General features: G+C 48.8%; 3 protein-coding genes across 3 annotated transcripts; all 3 read left to right on the top strand.

Annotated features, from left to right (window-relative positions):
- Positions 1 to 18,074: 18,074 nt before the first annotated feature.
- Positions 18,075 to 18,815, top strand: N7447_007475 (uncharacterized protein; the record flags this gene model as incomplete). The annotated part of the gene is made up of 1 exon (XM_057231737.1): positions 18,075 to 18,815. One exon carries the CDS (start codon positions 18,075 to 18,077, stop codon positions 18,813 to 18,815), a length of 741 nt encoding a protein of 246 aa, XP_057086827.1.
- Positions 18,816 to 19,458: 643 nt separating this feature from the next.
- Positions 19,459 to 21,110, top strand: N7447_007474 (S-adenosylmethionine-dependent methyltransferase; the record flags this gene model as incomplete). Its single annotated transcript, XM_057231736.1, has 3 exons — positions 19,459 to 19,722; positions 19,825 to 20,121; positions 20,184 to 21,110. 3 exons carry the CDS (start codon positions 19,459 to 19,461, stop codon positions 21,108 to 21,110), a joined length of 1,488 nt encoding a protein of 495 aa, XP_057086826.1.
- Positions 21,111 to 21,431: 321 nt separating this feature from the next.
- Positions 21,432 to 21,770, top strand: N7447_007473 (uncharacterized protein; the record flags this gene model as incomplete). Its single annotated transcript, XM_057231735.1, has 1 exon — positions 21,432 to 21,770. The coding sequence occupies one exon, from the start codon at positions 21,432 to 21,434 to the stop codon at positions 21,768 to 21,770; it is 339 nt and encodes a 112-aa protein (XP_057086825.1).
- Between the last annotated feature and the right edge of the window lie 177 nt (positions 21,771 to 21,947).

Below are 21,947 nucleotides of genomic sequence, written 5' to 3'. Positions count from 1 at the left end.
TGACTTCAAGGACCCGAACAACCTCATGGTTATCTACCGAAACATCCTCGAGTCCATGACCGATTCCGAACTTCCCGTGCGGGTTGAGGCCGCCCTTGCTCTGCAGCCCCTTATCCGTCACGATGTCATCCGTACATCGATGCAGCAGAACATCCCCCAAATTATGCAACAGCTTCTCAAGTTGGCCAATGAGGTCGACGTGGATGCTCTGGCCAACGTCATGGAGGACTTTGTTGAGGTCTTCTCTGCCGAGCTTACTCCATTCGCTGTGGCACTGAGCGAGCAGCTCCGCGATACTTACATGCGTATTGTTGGTGAGCTCCTGGAGCGCAACGCCTCCAAGGGTGGTGACGAAGATGGATACGGCGATTTCTTGGACGACAAGAGCATCACCGCTCTGGGCGTGTTGCAGACCATCGGTACCCTTATTCTCACACTTGAGAGCACCCCCGACGTGCTTCTGCACCTCGAGACCATCTTGATGCCCGTCATCAGCATCACCTTGGAGAACAAGCTCTATGGTAAGTTTTTTTTAACTCTATCAACCGTATTTCCAGCTCTAATCAGTCATTTTAGATCTCTACAACGAAATCTTCGAGATCATTGACAGCTGCACATTCGCATCCAAGACCATTTCCCCATCCATGTGGCAAGCTTTCGAGCTGATTCACAAGACCTTCAAGGCTGGTGCCGAACTGTATCTCGAAGGTAAGAAGTTCACTTCAATTCACGCGTTTTGAGTTTCTATTGACTTTTCTGCGCGCAGACATGCTCCCCGCCCTTGACAACTATGTTGCTTATGGCTCTGATATGCTGGTTCAGAACCCAGCTTACCTGGACGCTATGGTCGGTATGGTGCAGGACATCTTCTCTGACGACAAGGTTGGTGGTGTTGATCGCATTTGCGGTTGCAAGCTTGCTGAGACCCTGATGCTCAACCTTCGGGGTCACATTGACCAGTATATCCCGATGTTCATTGAGATGGCTATGCGGGTTATCGACGCCGGCGAGGCACGCACCAAGTCTTACCGCATCCACTTGATGGAGATGGTCATTAACGCCATCTACTACAACTCAGCTCTCAGTCTTCAGGTTATGGAGGCCAAGGGCTGGACCAACAAGTTCTTCAGCACTTGGTTCGCTAACATCGACAACTTCAGACGTGTGCACGACAAGAAGCTGTCAATTGCCGCAATCAGCTCGCTACTTACTTTGAAGGCTACCGATGTTCCGGTCAGTGTCCAGCAGGGATGGCCAAGACTATTGCAGGGTGTGACCAGACTCTTCCAGACCCTGCCTGCTGCTCTCAAGCGTACGTTTCCCCAACCCTCCCGTCGTGTTCCCCCAAGACTAAGAATTTATTCAGAACGTGAGGATGCTACCAAGGAATCCGACTTCACCCTCGATGATGAGGATGATGAGGACGACGAGGACAATGACTGGGATGGAGATGTTGAGTGGGACGAAAACGAGGTTGAAGCAGCTCTTGAGGAAGACGACGTCCCCGACGAGAGTGCCGCTTATCTCGACTTCCTCAACCAGGAGGCTCAAAAGTTCGGCTCCTACACCGATGATGACGATGATGACATGGACGAGGAGAGTCTTCTGGAGACCCCTCTGGACAAGGTGGAGCCATACGGCATGTTCAAGCATGTCCTGCTGAGTAAGTGGTCTCCATGAGAATATTCCCTTTATTTACGTATAACCCGCTAACCCCAATTTCAGACCTTCAGCAAGAACAGCCCCAGCTCTACGAAAGTCTGACTAAGGTTCTCGGCCCCGAAGAACAGCAGGTCATTCAAGGTGTCTTCCACGAAGCCGACGCCAAGGCCATGGTCGCCGCCGCCAACGCAGAAGCCGCCGCCGCAGCGGGCATGCAGGCCAACGGCAACTAAGAGACTATAACCGAGATGGATTGAGAAAAACAAAAACAAGCTTCGAATTTCCAATGCCTCGGACGTCTAGTCTCTATCTATTTACCCCTTCCACATTTTCCTCACGAGACCATATGCCCATTTCATGTCTTTCCCGCTTCTTTAGATCATGTCCCATCTGCTCTGTACCTCCGTGCTTCTTTCGTCATGTCTGTTTCATGCCATGCACTCGCTGATGTACTCTTAAAAGTCCTACCCGTGGACATTCTGCTCGAGGGTACTCCCCCTCTTCCCCCTTTCTAATCCTCTTCGATGCACAGATTCCCCTGAAGACACCCTTGTTTCCTCATGATATAGTACATCAGCCATGCTACGAATGTTGGATTCCAGTCCTGGAACCTGTAGTACCGTAGATACCAGCCACATAGGTAGACTCGAAACCGAATCCACAACGTTACAAGAACATTCCAAGACTATTCATGTAAGTATCCATAAAGGCACCCAACACTGGCCTCCCAGAAAGCCCCAGAAGAAACAAGAGACCTGTCATTTCAAGGGCAGTGTAGCAATATGTGATCTCGCCTCACCTATAGGATTGTTACGCCATTATTTGGTTGCTTGGTCCTGATGCTGTTTAATGACACAGGCCCCAGCTTGGGCCAATAGGAGTTGACAGAACGTGTGCAGAACGAGCGTTTTGTTCACCTATCCTGTTGGGCGAATTGTCGCCAGGGCTGTCTTATATCAAATGTCAGCACATTTGAAAACCTGATGTGGTGAGGAATGTGATATCCTTGACTTGTTAAGAGAAACTGAGTACCTCGGTACGTAATGGTCTTATACTCCAGGGCTAGTGTCTCTTAGCTTTTCAAGGGAGAAAAGAAAATACTCCGTACCCCAATTACTCCCAGTGTAGGACCGAAACCCTCACTAGTTTCACCATTACTGAGCTCCCCAATGTGTTATCAACCGTGCTCATTATTTCACCCAGTAACTAGATGACCCCGTCTCTCACCCACTCGGCCATCCAGGGGGGATTTTGGCAGACTACTTTGAACTAAGGTTAAATAGAATCCTATACCATATACATTCTAATCCAACTGCCCTTTAGGCTGTATTTCTTAGTCTACTTTGTCTTATGCTGCAGCTCTTACATACAAAACCTGTGAGATCTTTATTTGATTGGCCTCCAACATTCCCAATTGAGACTCGCGATAGGGCCAAGCAGCAAGCATTGCCGAGCAATCTAAAAATAAATAGACTGTCAAACCAATAAAGCCATAAAGCCAGTGTAATATGCTGTGGATACATCAACCACTGGTGCAAATGTCTCAGGCAGGCAATGGGGTAAAGTCGAGGGACGAGGGGGGTTTATACCCCCGGCAGACGCACCTTCCCAGCATACGCACCTTCCTAGAATGGAAAGTTCCCTCTTATACTTTTGCGAGAGAGTCTCGAGTCCACGGGTACTCCAAAACCATGGATGGATTGATACTAGGTAGGACAGAGGGTCCCAGCATGACTCTGTCCCAGACCTCGGGTCCCTGTCCTGAGGGTAAAGATGTCACATGCAATCGTGGTAGTTTGAAGAACATGTTTCCTACAGTCTTGTTCACTATTTTAACGTCATTTTCGATTCCAAGTGTAGGAGGTAGAAGAAGATGTGAAGTCAAAACAAACGTTATGAATGACGTCATTTGTTTTAGTAACAACCCTGGAATTATCAGATCCGGATGTCGCATTCGAAGCCAACTTGAAGATCTGCATGCCAAAATATCCATGTTATGAAACTAGGCAAATTCTAGTCATTCGTGACCTAAAGTCCTTCTGATGTTCATTGCTGTGGTGCTTCGATCAATTCTCTAGTTAGATACTACACTACCGGGCAAATGGAACGATAATGCAACGGATAACAATGGACGATTGATCATGTGTAAGGGTATCCATGAGATGAAAATGACGCTAAAATTAATAGTGTCAAGCAAAGAAGTGAGGAAATAGTCTAGTACGGATAGGTCTACAGTAAGTATCTATGGCCGTATAATGGCTATACATGGCTATACAGTTAGTATAAGCAACAAAGAGTATTGTACAGGCCTTAAGCCATATATGTGTTATAGTTGAAAGTTGCAATATCCCTTGGTAGGCTTGTTCCAAGTGCCACTCCACAACGTCATCATGATGAACCCCCCTCCCCCCAAGTGACCGGTTTAGCTGGTAACGTCAGTTGATGTCAAGAAATAAAAAGAGGTCTGTTCCTTTCTTAGATTCTACATAATACAACATTGAAATATCCTCCAACATTAAAGCTACACCAACTGAAGGTCAGTAGTATCAAGTTCGCCATACCTCATACTTCGTTTTCCCTCGTCAAGAAACCCACACTTATCCCTTTCTTTAGCCCATCAAATTTCTACAATATCTACAATGTCTGCTCCCAACCCCGGCCGCCAATCCCCCCCTCCGGAGCGCCAATCCGGCGCCCAGCAGCAAGATATCCCCGGCTCCGGCAGGACCAATGTTGGCAAACCCCCAGCACATGAGCCCTCACGGCGATCGTCGGAGGATTTCAGAGACAATGTGTTGACGAGCAACCCCGAGCACCCACTGGAGAAAATTGAGGCGGAAAAGTTTGCCAAGGGAAAACAACATTGAGACGGAATATTTCTTGCATGTACTTGGGAAGGGTCCTATTTTTAAAGTCTGGATAATGATATCATGAAGAATAAGCTCAAATAACCATCCTCGTTTTTGAACTTTGTAAAACAATAATTAAAACTCTGGAGTAAACTCAAATCTTTATTTCCATTTGCTTGGCTTATTGATTAATTATCAAAAAGGCTCGCTTGTAGCAAGAGCTCGAAAATCAGGTTATCACACAGGCAGAAAGAAAAATAAACTATGGACATGGCATGGCATCATAAGAAGGGAAAGGATAAAGCAATAGACACAAACGCCCAGCGCAAATATTCATCTCCACATTAAGTTAAGCCCTATTTTCCAAGGATTCCTCTACACCTTCTCGGAAGGTGCAGCAGCAGCCTCAGGGGCAGCCACAGTAGGGGCATCAGGGGCAGCGGCAGGAGCAGGCTCAGCGGTAGCGGCAGGCGTAGCCTCACCACTCTTGCCCTGCTTCAGATCCGCCAAACGACGAGCCTCGGCGTGGATATCGCGCACCTGCTTATCGGTCTGAACATAGAAGTCACGCAGCTTCTGGCCAGAGGGGTGCTCCAGAGCCTTCTCAAAGTAGGAGCTTAGACCGCGCCAGCCGGAGGCCGCCTTATTGGAGATCTGGTAGTTCTCATCGATGCCCTTAGCGCGCTCGGTGGCATTATACTTCTTGTCGAAGTTGGTGAGCGCTGATGTGAAACGGTTTGAGACTCCGTGCTTCTTGTCCAGCTGGATCGCCTTCATGATCGCATTGTCGCTCACCACGTACCCGTGCGCCAGGTACTCTGCGACAATACGCGATCGGGGTTTGTCTTCTTGTGCGATGTGGTGCTCTTCATCCTTGGTCTCGCTGCCGGCGCGGTTGTCTTGAGCTCCGGCTAGGTCTTCAATGTTGTGGGCTGCTTCGACATGCACGGCAGAGGTGCCTAGTTGGGTCTGGTCTAGGAGTAGGGCAGTCTTGGCAGCGCTGTTTTCAGGGTTTGGGTTAGTTTGATTTTCATGTGGGCGGGAAATGTTGAAACTGGGTGCGGGGTAGCTTACGCTTCCTTTTCAAAAGTCACAGTGGCAGACTTCTGCGCATCGGCTTCCCCAGAGACGGGAGTAATGGAGAGGGTGACAATTTTCCCACTATTCAAGTTAGTAAATTTTCAAATAAAGCACTGATTTTGACAATGTACCAGAAGCTGAAGAAGTCGCGAACCTCCTTCTCGGAGGTTGCTGACGAGATACCAGAAACATGAACAGTGGCGTGAGACATGATTATTTTAGGTAGAGGTAGAGGAGAAAGAATAATTAGAGAAATTCAAAAGTCGCACGATTTCCCAGGTGATGCGACTATTTATCTAACAAGGCCTCCTGCGCCACAAGTGACTTTATGACGTATGGCGGGGCTGTTGCACCGCCTCACGTAGCTAATTTCACTTGGGTTTCTTCCGGTTTCGTCTAGTTCGGTTTCTGTTTAATTGGACATTTTCAATGGAACTGCCTAGAAAATAGGTTCACATGTCAAAAATAGGATTTCGTTGAATGTGTTTGCCTGCAAACCTCCCAATACGAAATGTTGGGCACTGCCTCCATAGTGGCAATGCGAAGAATGATATGGGTTGGAATTGACGTTGAATCAGGCATCAATGATTCTATCCGACGATGTGGCAGAAGCATTATTTGCTGAGTCCTCCTTTTGCCTCTTTAAAGTCTGCTCCAGATCCCGCACGCGCCTCCTGAGCTGTTCGTTCTCCCGCTTCATGTATTCCACCTCCAGCCTATGATGTGTGGCCTCTTCAAACCGCGACAGCGAGTTTCCAGGTGAATGGCCCAGCTGGGTCTGTGATACCGAGTTTCGATGTGGATATACAATGCTATTGTTGTGGGAGAACGAGGATATTGACCCGATGGAGGGTCGGCGAGACGTGATGGATGGCTCGCGACTGCGAATCGTTCGCGAGTGATCTGCCGGGCGATATGGTATCTCTCGCGAGGGGGCAATTCCAGTGACACTTGCAGACTGTGGGCCCTGGTTTGAGCTGAGGCTTGAATTGGACCGGTTCCGTCGGGCGGAGTGAGACTGGTTTGAGCTGCTGAGGGTGGGCGATGCCCGTGCGCCATCTGCCTCGTTAAATGTCGAGGTGGAGGATGCTGTCGATGCCACGGATGCTGTCTGCTGGCGGAGAATAGATAGCTCGCGGGTCAATCGATTCACCTGCGGAGAGTTTTGACGCGTCAGCGGTTGAGGGGTAGATACACTTCGTCGCTCTGGACTCCCACTTACCATCGCTTCTTGCTCTTTCTCAAGCACTAGATGGAGATCCGAAGGCGTCAGCGGCTGAGGATGACGCAATGGCCCTTGTTCTGTTAGTCGGGGAGCTCAACGAAATGACGACTGCCACTGTGAACTTACCCTGGGCCGTACGTGTGATGCCATAATCCCCCGTTCCGAGTGGTGGACTTCCTGGGGGCGGGAGTGCTACAGATGTATGAGGACCATGTACTGATTGCCGGGGTGTTGAAGCCTGCGACACCATAGCGGGTGCCGCTGTTGCCGCACGAGGTCGCGACATATCAGAGTAGGAAGTAGCGCTCAAGTCGGGAGCCATGGCTATCAGGTATGTTGATATTGTTTAACGGTAAGTTTGTTTTTCCACGCCTGTAATCGGCATGTGAGTCGAGGGGACTGAACTATAAGTGTTTCAGCCTTGGGATAAGTCATATTTTGGTCTGGAATTATGCATCAAAACACCCCTTGATGCAAATTCCAGGGAGACTTTCGAAACATACCAGTTATGGAGGGGGAATCGAATACCTCCTTTCGACGGGGAAGGAAATTGAGAAAGGCAGGAAGAGAGAGAAATCTGAAAAGTTGGGCTTCTCTCTTACTGTGAGATGTTTTATCCTTTGTCGCTTTGATTGGGCCGTGCACGTAATCTGTACATCTACTGGATGTACATGTACAAGCTCTAGTGATAAAACAGCGACATTCCATGTTGTAGAATATCTACACCCTCTAGGGAAAAAGCTGGCACACTAAAAGGATTATTTGGTAGCTGTCTCATAACATAATCCATGAATCTATCTCTGTTTATCTACTTATATTGTACGAATGATGGAGATGGTACGGAGTAGACACGGTGCTCAGGCCCCTTTTGGGGGCATATTGGATGTCTCAATTGGAGCTATCCAGTAAATTGAGCAATAATAGTGTCAACTCATTGATCGGCGTCTTCAACCTCCTATAAAGCCCAAGAAACATCATATTCGATATAACATCCATGGATATCATAGATGCTCGACTGCATAGCAAAACAATAAGCTCCACTTCGGGATGATCTACATGTTACATAAGCGAACCAGTGGACGAACCTTGGAGCGAAAACAACTTCGATCTCACGATATTACTGTTGTGGCAGTGAAGTCTTCCGAGACCTGTCAGGGTCTCAGCTTGTCTCTCTAGGCATCTTAGCTTGCATAGCCCTCCAAAACCCCCACCCAATGAAACCATGGTCCGACCTAGCTCCCCTGACGCTACCCACATTCCACCAGTTGTGAAACAGCTCGCTCCTTACGTCAAGTCGCGCGAGGAAACCCTTCATATCCGCCAGGCGCTGACGTCTTATCTGCGCTCATTTATCGAATTCGACGATCAGTCAAGCGATCTTTCTCAATCCCATCTCTCCCTGTGTGCGTCGACCGATGCTGTTACCGATGTCAGACGTATCCCTACCGACCTTCCTGGGCTGAGAAAGGATTATCTGAAGGCATTGATGGCCAATGTTGCGGCACGCAAAGAGTTCGCCTTGGCGTCTGAGAATGTCGCCTCGCTAAGGCGCCAGAGGACGTCCCCGAACCGCCCATGTGATGATGATCTACAAGATCCCGGCACCGAACTTCGTGAATACCTTGCCCTTTTACGCGTTCGACGCCGCCATACCAAGCTGCAGGTGTTTCAGAATTATCTTGAGGAAATCAAAACGCGCGATGCGGGCAACTTGGACGACGTTGGCAATGACGGGGAGCAAATGCTGTTGCCGGAGGTAGATGAAGAGGCGGGACACAATGGCACCGAAACGGACTTGGATGAGCTAGTCCATAGCCTCGAGAGAGCAGTTGTCCGCGCGAGAACTCAATTGGACCGCCAAAAGCAATTGTTCGAGAAAGCCAAGGCACAGCATGATCCCCGAGCCGAGAATTCAGGTGCCAAAGCACGAGCGCTACAAAAGACCCGCGATGAGCTAGTAAAATGGGTGGAGGAACGGCTGGTTGGTCACGGGGATTCGGATGAGAGTCTGCTCCAAGAACTTCCTCCGGAGGAAATCGAGGATGCCCAGCGGGGGCTAGAGAATCGCAAGATACAGATTACGGAGCAATATGCCGCATATATTCGAGCCCGACGGGATCTCCTCGACGCCGCCTCTAGAGCTTGCCAGCCAGTTAATGTGACCCCGAAGCCTCCATCACGAACAACCAACAAAAACGAACTCGCCATGGCAGAAATACCAGCACCCAACCCAACCGACATTCTGTCATACACAAACGAGAACCTAGTCCCGCTATTTAAAAGTCAAAAGTCGCTGGCTCTCCACAAAAGCTATTTATCCGGTTTACTTTCGAAAGAAAAGTCCACGACACTCCGCGCCCTCAATCGTCTAAGCGACGAATCCCACCTACTTCCCGAATACCCCACTCCCGCCGGCCAGTCGCGCTTTAAGCATGCCGCTCCTGCTCTCGACTTGCGAAACCAGATCCAGACCTCCGATCAGACTCCGGATGAGGTTGTTGGTCTTGCCAAAGCATGGGCATTTGCCTCTAATGCTGCTGCTGCCAACGAACGAGACTTTGTTCACCAAAAGATCGCATTGGGTACTGAGGTTGCACAGGATGCCCGACAGACCCTGGCTGGTGTATGTAAAACCCTTAACCAGGATATCGATGAGGTCATTCTGGAGAATCGCTCCGCGACGGGGATGTCGAGGGGGTGGGTCTCGGATTGAGAAACAACCGAGTGGTCCTTGGTCAGGTCTGAATGGGAGAGTGGGGGTTTTAGAATAATTGTACCAAGTTGTATGTAATGTAGTAGTATTTTGACTGTATAATATACCCTGTTTATTTCAGCTCAATCCAGCTATCTTGGTAATTTGGTGTTGTAACTTGTAGCTCGTACATTGTTTTGTTCCACTTTCCAGCCGTGCAAAGATTCTCGGGGACCATCATTATACATTGCGATTCAAATCTAGAGGGATAATTGGCTCGTAAGTGGCCACATGTATCAAGCTTGTCATATTTAGTGAGTTCTGTAGGCAGTTTTTAGCATGATGATTGGACATATACGGCAACGCTAGCTAAATATATATACAACAATACGGATAACTGCATGCCGGAACTTTCTTCTAAAAAGGAATGAATCTTTAATCTCGCTGTCTTTATGAATAATACTCAACCCAAGAGACCAGAGTGTATCCCAAAATTAGTCAGTGCTATAGATGTACAAAGTACATATATATTTGACCATGACCCATGTGCTGTCCGATAAATCCTCCCTTTTCCCTGCAATCATCAAGATGCTCGTAGTTCCCACTGTATCCATCAGTTTCGATGGTAGTACAATAGTAGACGACAACACCCCCCCAATCTGCCATTTGATTTTCGGTGAATCCGCAAGTCACTGCTACCAGTTTCGGTATGCTCATCCCAGCTGTATAGGATCTGATACCAGCCTTTGTTTTAGTCCATCAGCTGGTTCATGAATCTATCAGATTGGCATTAGTTGAAAGAGTCCAGAGGCACAATTCGAGAATGATTTCCAAGGTTATAGTCTAAGATTCATGTATTCCAAGGTTGGAGATTGCCCAGGAAAGTAAAAAAGGGGAAAGCTACATGGACAGAGCCTTGTGATTGGATAATATGCTACTTATGGACCCATCTAATTAGTATGGTTGGATGGATCCATGGATGTGGCTTTTTCCCTAAAGGTTTCAAGGCTTAATGCCGCGCTTATATAAGAAAGGGCTGCACACGCAACTAGTTATGTTGTATTCCGTACACCTGGACATCCTTCACTTTTGACAATTTCAGAACTCGCCCGTTATCTCTGATACTCCTCTGTACTGAATTCTGAAGCTCGTCATGGATACAAAAACCTCGGTTCCCTCTTCGGTATGTATCTACCAATGCAATGGATGACCACCCTCATAATGTTCGTCTTGGTCTCCCAGAGCGCATGTTACAAAAGATGGGGTTTTATCATCAGCCGGTCTTGTATGTCTCCATTTCTAGTCCGAAGTAGCCCATGTCTCGCAACTCTCATCCTGTGTTTTATAGGATCATGCTTTGTCTCGCATCTCCCTATGTGGCAGTTTATCCTATCTGTCGTCAATACTGTGATGTCGCTTCATGTCGCTGTTATTGTTTCAGCCTTCGGAACTTATACTTTTCTTCTTGTTTATTGTTTACCGGGCGTCAAACCGAAAAGATAACCTCCCCACGATACCTACAACAGAGGGGCAGCAACAAGAGGAGTAAGCAGAGAAAGGTTCGACCTAAAATCAGCATGCAATTCGGTTATAAATCTCCTACATATGCATGTATCAATTCACTTTGCCCTATATTGTGAATGATAGGTTGCAGTCAGAAAAACTCGAGATTGGATATCAAAAATGCCGAATTCTATGGTCTCTCAACCTGGCGGCGGACTTACATGGGTCAGTGAGATTTGCGCCCTCTACCTTTTTTTGTTGTCAAAGGGGGCGTAGAGACTTAAAGGACTTGGTTTAGACATCACAATGTGCAACCAAAAGAAGTAGTCCGATTCGCAGGTCGACAAAACATTCGTTAGTGGAATTGGGTACTTTACCCACCAAACAACACAATGAGATCCGCAATAATTTACGCAATCAGTCGTCTTCTAGACTGCTGTGGTCATTTACATGGTTTTCTTTTCCAATCTCCCTTCGATGCGTTTGTAGCTGGTCCTTGAAGCTCCAACCGGCTGAACCCAGAAGCCGCTGCAACAGCCATCTGCTTCTTCTAACACCCACAATCCGCATCTCAAAATACATGTAAGCCTACAGTACACGTCGTAGTACAAGCACAACGCGTTAATGTTTCCTTTTCCATCTTCCAGCTCGACTAAGAACTAAATTCAATCACTCATTCGACTGCCTTCCAGGTCTTACATCCCCATTCACCCCATATATATCCCGATTCATTATTTAATGTGGCTAGCTTTCAGCCAAGTTGATACTTAGAATTAGATATTGCCGTACTCATGAGTGTTGTAGTGTAATATTCTAAGTCTGTTGAAGTGGAGAGAGAGATAAGAGATAGGATTAGCTCCGGCATCGGCATGTACTAGGTAGACCCCGAGTGATAACTATGATGAGCTTGCTAGATTTTAACTACCTGCTATATACTCTATTACTTCTATATAAATGACAATATGCAAAGGCCATTGAGTTTTACCAGGCTCTATTTACTTACATAGGCAATATACGTCAGAAAGATATTTGCCGAGGGAACCCCGTCTCCACATTCAAAAATTTGACTCATCGCTGTCAAAAAGAAAACAAAAAAAATTTAATAAAAAGGGGAAGAAAGGAGGAAATATAAAAACCAACTACTCTCTTATTAAACTATTAACATTAATTATTAGATCCTCGAGGTCTATACAATCCCCAATCATCCCAATCATCCCAATTATCCCCCGGCTTTCCCTCGTTCAAAAGTGGAGCCGTATACGGTGAAAGGAGCGAGCCAATTAGCGATTGAGTGGCGGAAAAAAAAGAATCCCAGCAAAGCGTAGACTCATCCTCAACACATCTCTCAGCCATTGAAACATTACCTTCGGTGCGCAATGGCTCTTGCTGCTCGATGTGGGCAGGCGGCCGCCCTGCTGCGCCAGCGCTGCATCGCTGAAACTCGTCCAGCACTCTCTCTGCGCGCATTCTCATCTCAGTCCGTCCGTTCGACGGTCTCGACTCTACGCCTGCAGAAGATCCCTACGGCTCGGTCTCAACAACTCCGTTCTTTCTCCAGCACCTTGAACCGCCTGTCTACTGAGAAGCCTCCTGCTGCCGAGTCTTACCTCGCTAGCGGTGCTGTGGCGACCGGTAGCAAGCTCGTCGATGTCAAGAAGGTCCTCGTCATTGGTAGTGGTGGTCTGAGCATTGGACAGGCTGGAGAATTCGATTATTCCGGTAAGTTGGAACCACTTGGAGATGGAATTTCGTGCCGATTGGAATCCCCTGTCAGTCTCCCATGGAGGTCTGCACGGGGTCTTGTGCGGGGAATACAGAGAGCCTAAAAACGACCCCTAAAAATCAATTCAAATGACAACAGTAACTAATCTCTTGGCTGTGGGATCAAACAGGCTCTCAAGCTCTTAAGGCTCTCAAGGAAGCCGGCGTCCACTCAATCCTGATCAACCCCAACATCGCGACCATTCAGACCGACCACAAGCTTGCGGACGAAGTCTACTACCTCCCCGTCACCCCTGAATATGTTACCCACGTCATTGAGCGCGAGCGCCCCGATGGTATTCTTCTCACCTTCGGTGGTCAGACCGCTCTGAACCTGGGTGTGCAGATGAACCGCATGGGCACCTTTGAGCGCTACGGTGTCAAGGTTCTCGGTACCCCCATTAAGACCCTGGAGACCAGTGAGGACCGGGACCTCTTCGCCCAGGCCTTGAACGAGATTGATATTCCTATTGCCGAATCGACTGCCGTCGAGACTGTTGAGGACGCTCTCAAGGCTGCTGAGGAGGTCGGATACCCCATCATCGTCCGGTCTGCTTACGCCCTCGGTGGTCTGGGCTCTGGCTTCGCTTCCAACGCCGATGAGCTCCGTGACTTGTCCTCGCGCTCTCTGTCTCTCTCCCCCCAGATTCTGGTCGAGAAGTCCCTTAAGGGCTGGAAGGAGGTCGAGTACGAGGTTGTCCGTGACGCTGATAACAACTGTATTACCGTTTGCAACATGGAGAACTTCGACCCTCTCGGAATTCACACCGGTGACAGTATCGTTGTTGCCCCTAGTCAGACTCTGTCTGATGAGGAGTACCACATGCTCCGCACTGCTGCCATCAAGATTGTCCGCCACTTGGGTGTCGTTGGCGAGTGCAATGTCCAGTACGCTCTGCAGCCCGATGGACTAGACTACCGTGTCATTGAGGTTAATGCTCGTCTTTCGCGTTCGTCCGCTCTGGCTTCCAAGGCCACCGGTTACCCGCTTGCTTACACCGCCGCTAAGATTGGCCTGGGACACACTCTTCCCGAGCTTCCTAACGCCGTTACCAAGACCACCACCGCCAACTTCGAGCCCAGTCTGGACTACATTGTCACTAAGATTCCCCGCTGGGATTTGGCCAAGTTCCAGCACGTCAACCGTGACATTGGCTCCGCCATGAAGTCAGTTGGTGAGGTTATGGCTATTGGTCGTACCTGGGAGGAGTCCCTGCAGAAAGCCATCCGTCAGGTTGACCCTCAATACCTTGGTCTCCAGGGTGATAAGTTCGATGACCTTGATGAGACTCTCCGCAACCCTACTGATCGCCGCTGGTTGGCCGTTGGCCAGGCTATGCTCCACGAGAACTACTCAGTTGACAAGGTCCACGAGCTGACAAAGATCGACAAGTGGTTCTTGTACAAGATCCAGAATATTGTGGATTGCAACAATGAGCTCAAGGAGATCGGCAGCCTTTTCGGCCTCAAGCAGGAGATCCTGATGAAGGCTAAGAAGCTCGGTTTCTCCGACAAGCAGATCTCTCTCCTTGTTGGTGCTACCGAGGATGATGTCCGTGCCCGCCGTAAGTCCTTCGGCATCACTCCTTGGGTTAAGAAGATCGACACCCTTGCTGCCGAGTTCCCTGCCGATACCAACTACCTCTACACCACCTATAACGCTTCCTCACACGATGTTACCTTCGATGACCACGGAACTATCATTCTTGGCAGCGGTGTGTACCGTATTGGTAGCTCCGTTGAGTTCGATTGGTGCGCTGTTAATGCCACTCTCTCCCTCCGCGAGATGGGCAAGAAGACCGTTATGATCAACTACAACCCCGAGACCTACTCCACTGACTTCGATACCGCTGACAAATTATACTTCGAGGAGCTCAGCTACGAGCGTGTCATGGATATTTATGAGCTCGAGGCCGCTAGCGGCGTCGTTGTCTCTGTCGGTGGTCAGCTGCCTCAGAACATTGCTCTTCGTCTACAAGAGAGCGGTGGTGCTACTATTCTGGGTACCAACCCTCTGGACATTGACAAGGCCGAGGACCGTCACAAGTTCTCCTCTATTCTCGACAGCATTGGTGTCGACCAGCCCGCCTGGAAGGAACTTACCTCTGTCGCTGCTGCTGAGACTTTTGCCGACACTGTTGGTTACCCCGTCCTGGTTCGTCCCAGTTATGTCCTGTCCGGTGCCGCCATGAACGTCATCTACAGTGTCGATGAGCTCAAGGAGAAGCTTCTTAACGCCGCCGCCGTTTCCCCTGACCACCCCGTCGTCATCACTAAGTTCATCGAGGGTGCCGAGGAGATCGATGTGGATGCCGTCGCTTCCAACGGTAAGCTGCTTATCCACGCCGTATCCGAGCATGTCGAGCCCGCTGGCGTTCACTCCGGTGATGCCACCCTCGTCCTGCCCCCCGCCAACATCGAAGAGCCCATCATGGCCCGCGTCAAGGAGATCGCCGAGAAGGTCGCCAAGGCCTGGAACATTACCGGCCCCTTCAACATGCAGATCATCAAGGCCCCTCAGGATGGTGCCGAGCCCGCGCTTAAGGTTATTGAGTGTAACCTGCGCGCCTCCCGCTCCTTCCCCTTCGTCAGCAAGGTCTTGGGTACCAACTTCATTGACGTCGCCACTAAGGCTCTCGTCGGCCGTGATGTCCCCGAGCCCGTCGACCTCATGAAGGTGAAGCGTGACTACCTCGCCACCAAGGTTCCCCAGTTCTCCTGGACCCGTCTGGCTGGTGCCGACCCCTTCCTGGGTGTCGAGATGTCCTCCACCGGTGAGATTGCTTGCTTCGGTAAGGATCTGGTCGAGGCCTACTGGGCATCCCTCCAGTCCACCATGAACTTCCGCATGCCTGAGCCCGGTGAGGGTATCTTGCTCGGCGGTGATATCACCCAGCCCTACCTGGCCAAGATTGTCGAGTACCTGAACCCTCTTGGCTACAAGTTCTTCGCCGTCAACTCCGAGGTTAAGGCTCACCTCGAGTCCGCCAAGGGTGTCTCTGTGCAGGTGATTGAGTTCCCCAAGAAGGACAAGCGTGCTCTCCGTGAGGTGTTCCAGAAGTACGACATCCGTGGCTGCTTCAACCTTGCCAAGACCCGTGGCAAGACCCAGCTGGATGACGACTATGTCATGCGTCGCAACGCTGTCGACTTCAACGTGCCTCTGTTCATGGAAGCTAAGGTATGTTTAATTTGCTGTACCCATAATGATACAAGTTACTAACTTATCCTCTCTACAGACTGCCCAGCTCTTTGCTCAGTGCATGAACGAGAAGCTCCCCCGTACTGAGGGAATTCCCTCCGAGGTCCGCACCTGGTCCAACTTTGTCGGCGGCAAGGCGCTGTAAAATCTCTATTTCTTTTTGCACAAAGTGACAGATGAAGAGAAAAAAAAAGCCCCCACCATGTCGAGGTAAAGAGAGACAGGAAGTCAACATCTCTTTCCGCTCGATATCCCCTATGACCTACCCAGGTCGTCCCGTCATGATTTTCCAAGGACAGGAACTAATAGTTCTGTATGGTGTAGTGGGTAGGGCAATCTTGTTGATAGATGGCGTGCATTGTCTTTTCGGCCTTTTTAATTACTGTACTCTCGGATCGGAATGTCTTTTCCTTATGAATGATTGAATTGTTCCCCATCTCTACTCTCTACTATACTTGCGAATCAACAGTGGCGTAGCCCTCATATGCCACTGATATACGAATTTGACCTTCGATTTAAAGTTAGTCCGAACGGTTAGACCTCCGATGAAACTAGACTTCGCTGGCTTAAAAGCTCTTTATTCCGACGACTTCTTCGCGTACGAAGGGGGGATGTCGACTTTTAATACTCGACGGACATAGAAGCCATTTAATCCTAAAATTCGATGACATTTATGAGCGAAATAAGGTGATACCGATCTATATGCCACCTCACTCCTCTCGCCCTTTATAACCTCTCGATATTAGCTGTTTTACGGTATTAAAATGATTATATAGTCGGCTAGTTAAGACGAAAATGCGGAATTTTTAACCGTATCGATAAACTTAACTTCCTGGAAGTATACCTACTCCATCGCACGAATTAAAGCCTTCAAATCGGAGACTATTAAAAATAACTTCGGAGCAGCTGGTTTAGTACCTTTTAAACCCAATCGAGTGATCTCGAAGCTAAATATTCGTCTTCGAACACTAACCCCCTCCGAGCCGGGGGAGCGAATTAAGCCGGAATTTTACACTAAAAACACTAGCTATAGAGAAAGAACTACGTCGATAGGCTTCGTTAATCAAAGCTTTACTTCGTATAAGATCTCGAAGTCTACTAAGCCCATCAGATCGTGCATTAAACCAGCTTATAAAGGGCGTACGTCTTATAATGTAAGGTGCTATCTTACTCGCTAAAGAAAATAAGGAATTACGCGCCGCTAACGAGAAGCAAAAGTAAAAGCGGGCTAGATCCCGGAGGCATATACCCTCCGAAGAAGGTCTCTCAGTTAAAGAAACCTCTGCATTAATTATGCAGCAACAGGAAGTGAAGCACCTCCCCCCGGACCCGGCATACCTGGAGAATCGGCTATTCAGCCATGTACGCGGCCCCCCGGGGGTGTGGAATATGTAGATTGCCAGGGCATAGAAGAGAAACATGTCCAGATAGACCACTTAGTTAAGTTAATCAATTTAATGGTGTTATGGTTGGGATAAATGGATTTAAATAATGTAGACTGGTAACTAGTGGCGGCTCGCTTGTGGTGCTTGTGAAATACGTTACTCGGTGCATATGCCCAGGGCCCGTAAGGGTAGATTCAGGGGCGCAGTAGCCTTGCTGGCACATACTAGCGGGGCTTGAGCCTCCATGTGGGCGCCAATTAGAAGAAGGTCGATGTCTCACTTGGGCTCTGATAGCAATTTTTGCCGGCCCTTACGATCAATCGTAATCCAAGCTTCATTTATCTTTTAGCCTTTATTTCCCCACTGGTTATTGCCTTTAACTTCTTCACTTTCAACCTACATCGCCTATCTAGGTCATTGCCGATGTTTATAGGCCTCTAGGTCTCCAAAGTTTACTTCAACTTGTCTTGGGGTTTTCATCACTCTTGAGCCAAATTACATGTCACCGCTAGGCTCCAACTGCTAGTACATTATAATGTAGCGCTAGTACGGCTGAAGCCCGTGACTCTTTTTGGGGAGCCTGTTGAGGCTAGTCGCGACGCAGACTCGGCGGTTTGGTTTTTTTTCCCTCTTGCTTCCTGACTCATTTTCCTCTGCTTAATCCCATTTCTCTCTGTTTTTACACTGATATCACTCATCTTCGAATATCGCAAACATGCGCCCATCTTGGTTCCTCGTTTCTACCTTAACAGCTCTGGCTGCAGCCGATGAGGCCGGCACAACAGTTATCAACTATTTCGGAGTCGCGGATCCTGTTAACGGCTTCGCCCTCGGCGACTACACCAGCACCGTAGCTCGAGTTGTTGCCATTGGCAAGTACGCCACGACCTACGAGATAGCCTGCCTGAAAGACGCATCTCAATGCGGATTGCACCATCCTGCAACCATTGTCCAGGGCCCTACCACTTACAGCGCCTCTATCGAAGTCACTGAGTCTACCGGCGGTGCTGAGGCTGTTGCAACCGGCATCGAGCAATGTAGCTTCACCCGCGTTTCTGAGTCTGTTGTCTGCATGTGGAGTGTTGCATACACTGCCTCGCAAGGTGATATCACCATTTCCGATTCCTTCTCTAGCACACAGTCCATCCCTGCGTCTTCGGTTAGCTATCATCCTCTTACTGTCACTGATGGCGTCTACGCTTTGACGGGTGATGCGACGGCTTCGGTCTCTGGCGTGAAGGTCACTCCTACCGCTTCTGGCATGAAGGTCACTCCTACCGCTTCTGACGTGAAGGTCACTACTACCGCCTCTAGTGGGGATGCGGCGGCTTCGGCTTCTGGCGTGAAGGTCAATCCTACTGTTTCTAGCGGTGCCGCTGCCGGTGCTGCAAAGCCTTTGATTACTGCTGCGCCGCTGGGTGCTGCTGCTCTTGCGGCTTTTGCGGCTATGATCTAGAGCTTGAGCTTGGTTCTTTTCATGTCTGATGGTTAGTTGGTTGGGGATTGAGTCCCTGGGTCTATGCACTTGAATGAGCTATGCTATATATATGCCTAATAATTTACTCAACTCGTAGTTTCGGATCTGATTTTCTCGAGCTACAAAACCTTTGAAACCTTTGAATTTTGACCCAATTTGTATTTCTGCTTAGAAGAATTTGTAGTTCTCCGGCATCTATGCAGAATTTGATTGCCTGCATTCATATCTACATCACCATTTTGCATACAGATAGAGTGGACTTCCAGCTTAGGTTGAACTCTCTCTCTCTCTCTCTCTCTCTCTGTGTGTGTGTGTGTGTGTGTGTGTGTGTGCCCGCTTTCATCCCTGGGCTTGGCTTGTATAATGTAGGATAGTAGCCACTACAGTGACAAAAATAAAAAGCTTGGCAAGTAACTTCTAATTAGTATGCATCTAAACCACCAGAGAAATTTCAGGATCTTCTGATGAAACTGCTCTTTGTATGTGAGAGATTCTATCAATCCTCTCTCAATGCCAAGAGATTCAAATAGCATGACGAATATTCACCGCCCCACGTGGACGATTATCCACTCTGATCGTATATCTTCAAACAAGTCTTATTATCATAATCAGATCATACACAATGGCATCAAGAACTGCACTACCTTCGGTGACGACTAGGACCGTCCCACAGTCTGCCCCCAATGGCATGGGGAATGGCCTGTTTGCGACAACTGACATCAACCCCGGTGAAGATGTTTTGCACATCAAAACACCATTTGTGGCGGTTCTTGATTCTCCACGTTTAGAGGACACATGTGCTGGCTGCTTCGGAAAGAGACAGATGGAAACTGGAAATGAGTTGAAGGCTTGCACGGGATGTCGTGTCGTTAAATATTGTGACCGGGTGAGTTGCTATGACGATAGATCATTTGCTGTTTGATATTTCTCGTCCTACCCAAGACTATGTCTCATTTGATCTTTTAAGCTTCTAATGCTTGATTACTAGGCGTGTCAATCTAAGGACTGGAAGTTTGCGCATTCTCTTGAATGCCCCATCTTCAAAAATGTCAAACCCATGGTGCTTCCCAATAATGCCCGTGCTCTTCTACGTATAGTGCTGCGCACTGCACGTAACAAGTACGATTCTGAAGAGACCAAGGTCTTTGATGGCTTGGAAACTCATATCAATGAGATTTCGGAGAGCCAAGGCCAGCTTGATAGGATTAACTTGACAGCGAGAGCTGTCAAGAATTACTCAGGCACGGACATTGATGAAGGAACTGTCTCTACTTATGCTGCAAAGGTAATTTTCTCAGTCTTGCACCTCTTGACTCGCGAGACTTTTCATCTAACTATCATTTCAAGTTGGATCTCAATTCCTTCAACCTCACCACTTCTATGTATGATCGCATTGGCCTCTACATGCATCCATATGCCGGGTTGATTAATCACAGCTGCGACTACAACTCCACCGTTGGATTTGACGGTGAAGAACTGTACGTCAAGGCTATGCGCTCCATCAAGAAGGGCGAGCAAATATTCATCTCCTACATCGATACCACAACACCATACGACATCCGTCGCAATGAACTGAAAGAACGCTACTTTTTTGACTGCCAGTGCACAAAGTGCGAGAATGGAGCGGAAACAATTGAAGATCGGTTCTTGTCTACACCTGAAGACATGACGCCTCTAGAGACAGCAGAGCGCGAAGCCCTGGAGCTCATGCAAAAAGCAACCGCAACCAGTACGGAGCCAGCAGACGCAATCGAGAAGCTGGAAGCTGCTATGCATAAGCTCCATGAAACCTCCATATGGCCTCTCACCCGTCAGCCATATGCTTCTCTCCGCGATAAGCTGATCATATCTCTGCTGACGGCTGGTAACTTCACCCGGGCATTCATCCACGCTGTGATTAGATACCTGCGGATCGATCCTGTTGTCTATGACAAGGCTCACCCCATCCGACACATTCATGCATGGAGCCTAGTCAGGCTTACAGTCTTCATTTCCCAGGAGGGCTTCCAACCTGACCCCAAAGACCCTGTCCAGCTTCATGACTTCAAGCTGAACTATCACTACTTGATTTGGTATATTCTCGCTGAACTTACTAGCACGCAGTCGGAGAGCTGCACTGTGCCCAGCTTTAAGAAGCTTGTTGGAAATCAATTTGTACAGGTTCACAATGAGTTCAAGGCCAATGGCCTTGATCCTAGCAAGAACAAGGCTGTTCTGTCTGCTGAGTGGAACAAGCTTGAACACCTTGTCAACAAGGCTCTAGAGAAAGAGTGAAGTACTCTGAGGTCCATTGTTTATTTTACTCAAAATTTGATACTACCACATGGCCAGGCTTACTGGGATAGATCGACCACCCTATATAACAAAAAGTAGTCACCAGGTCTCTCATCTCTTATGCCCGAAATAGCAGGAACGATCCGAAGTTGATGCCGATTGTACACCCACTTCACCCAGCCGGTCGACCCTTCAGACAGGCTGGGGACTATATAAATAACTCCCAGCCCTTTTCTCTTCTCTTCTCTTCTATTCGCCTCCACGTTCGTCTTCGTTTTTCATTGCCGGCAAAAGCAATTCGATACCGCGAACAACTGGCAAATGAATGCCTTTGAGATGGCTTCCTTGACCAACTGGTCCATGGAGAATGGACCTCCAAGCCGCCGCTCCACTGGTGAGGGTCGTGCCGCCCCCGAGACCAATAGCTCCCCCCACTACGGGGGCAGGTGTCGGGCTGCATCCCCCCGTATTGCCGCCATTAGGACCCCGGTGATTTCCCCTGGTTACCAGCAGATCCCGGGGTACGGAGCCCACCGTCAGCGACAGGAGGCTCGCGCGCTTATGGGCTCGATTGCGGAGCGCCGGGGAAAGAACATCCCCGCCCTAATCTTAATCCGTGGCGATGTGCCTAGTCCCCTGTCGCGCCGACAACGTTGGTAAGTCACTTTTATTTCATTCTTACTCCTTGCAGATTTCTCATGTCTTCACTTCAACATGTTCTCGCTTTATTCTCACTTCTTTCTTACTTCACATGTTCTACCTGGAATGAACTTTGTTTTACTTCGTTTGGGTTGGACTCAGCTGACTTTTGATTCTGATAGGGTCCCTGGGTGCCGC

This window comes from Penicillium robsamsonii (assembly GCF_028829455.1).
Source record: "Penicillium robsamsonii strain IBT 29466 chromosome Unknown utg000003l_segment0_segment0, whole genome shotgun sequence".
Classification (NCBI taxonomy): domain Eukaryota; kingdom Fungi; phylum Ascomycota; class Eurotiomycetes; order Eurotiales; family Aspergillaceae; genus Penicillium; species Penicillium robsamsonii.
The sequence above is the reverse complement of the archived record's forward strand: the minus strand, read 5'-3'. Positions and strand labels throughout refer to the sequence as shown.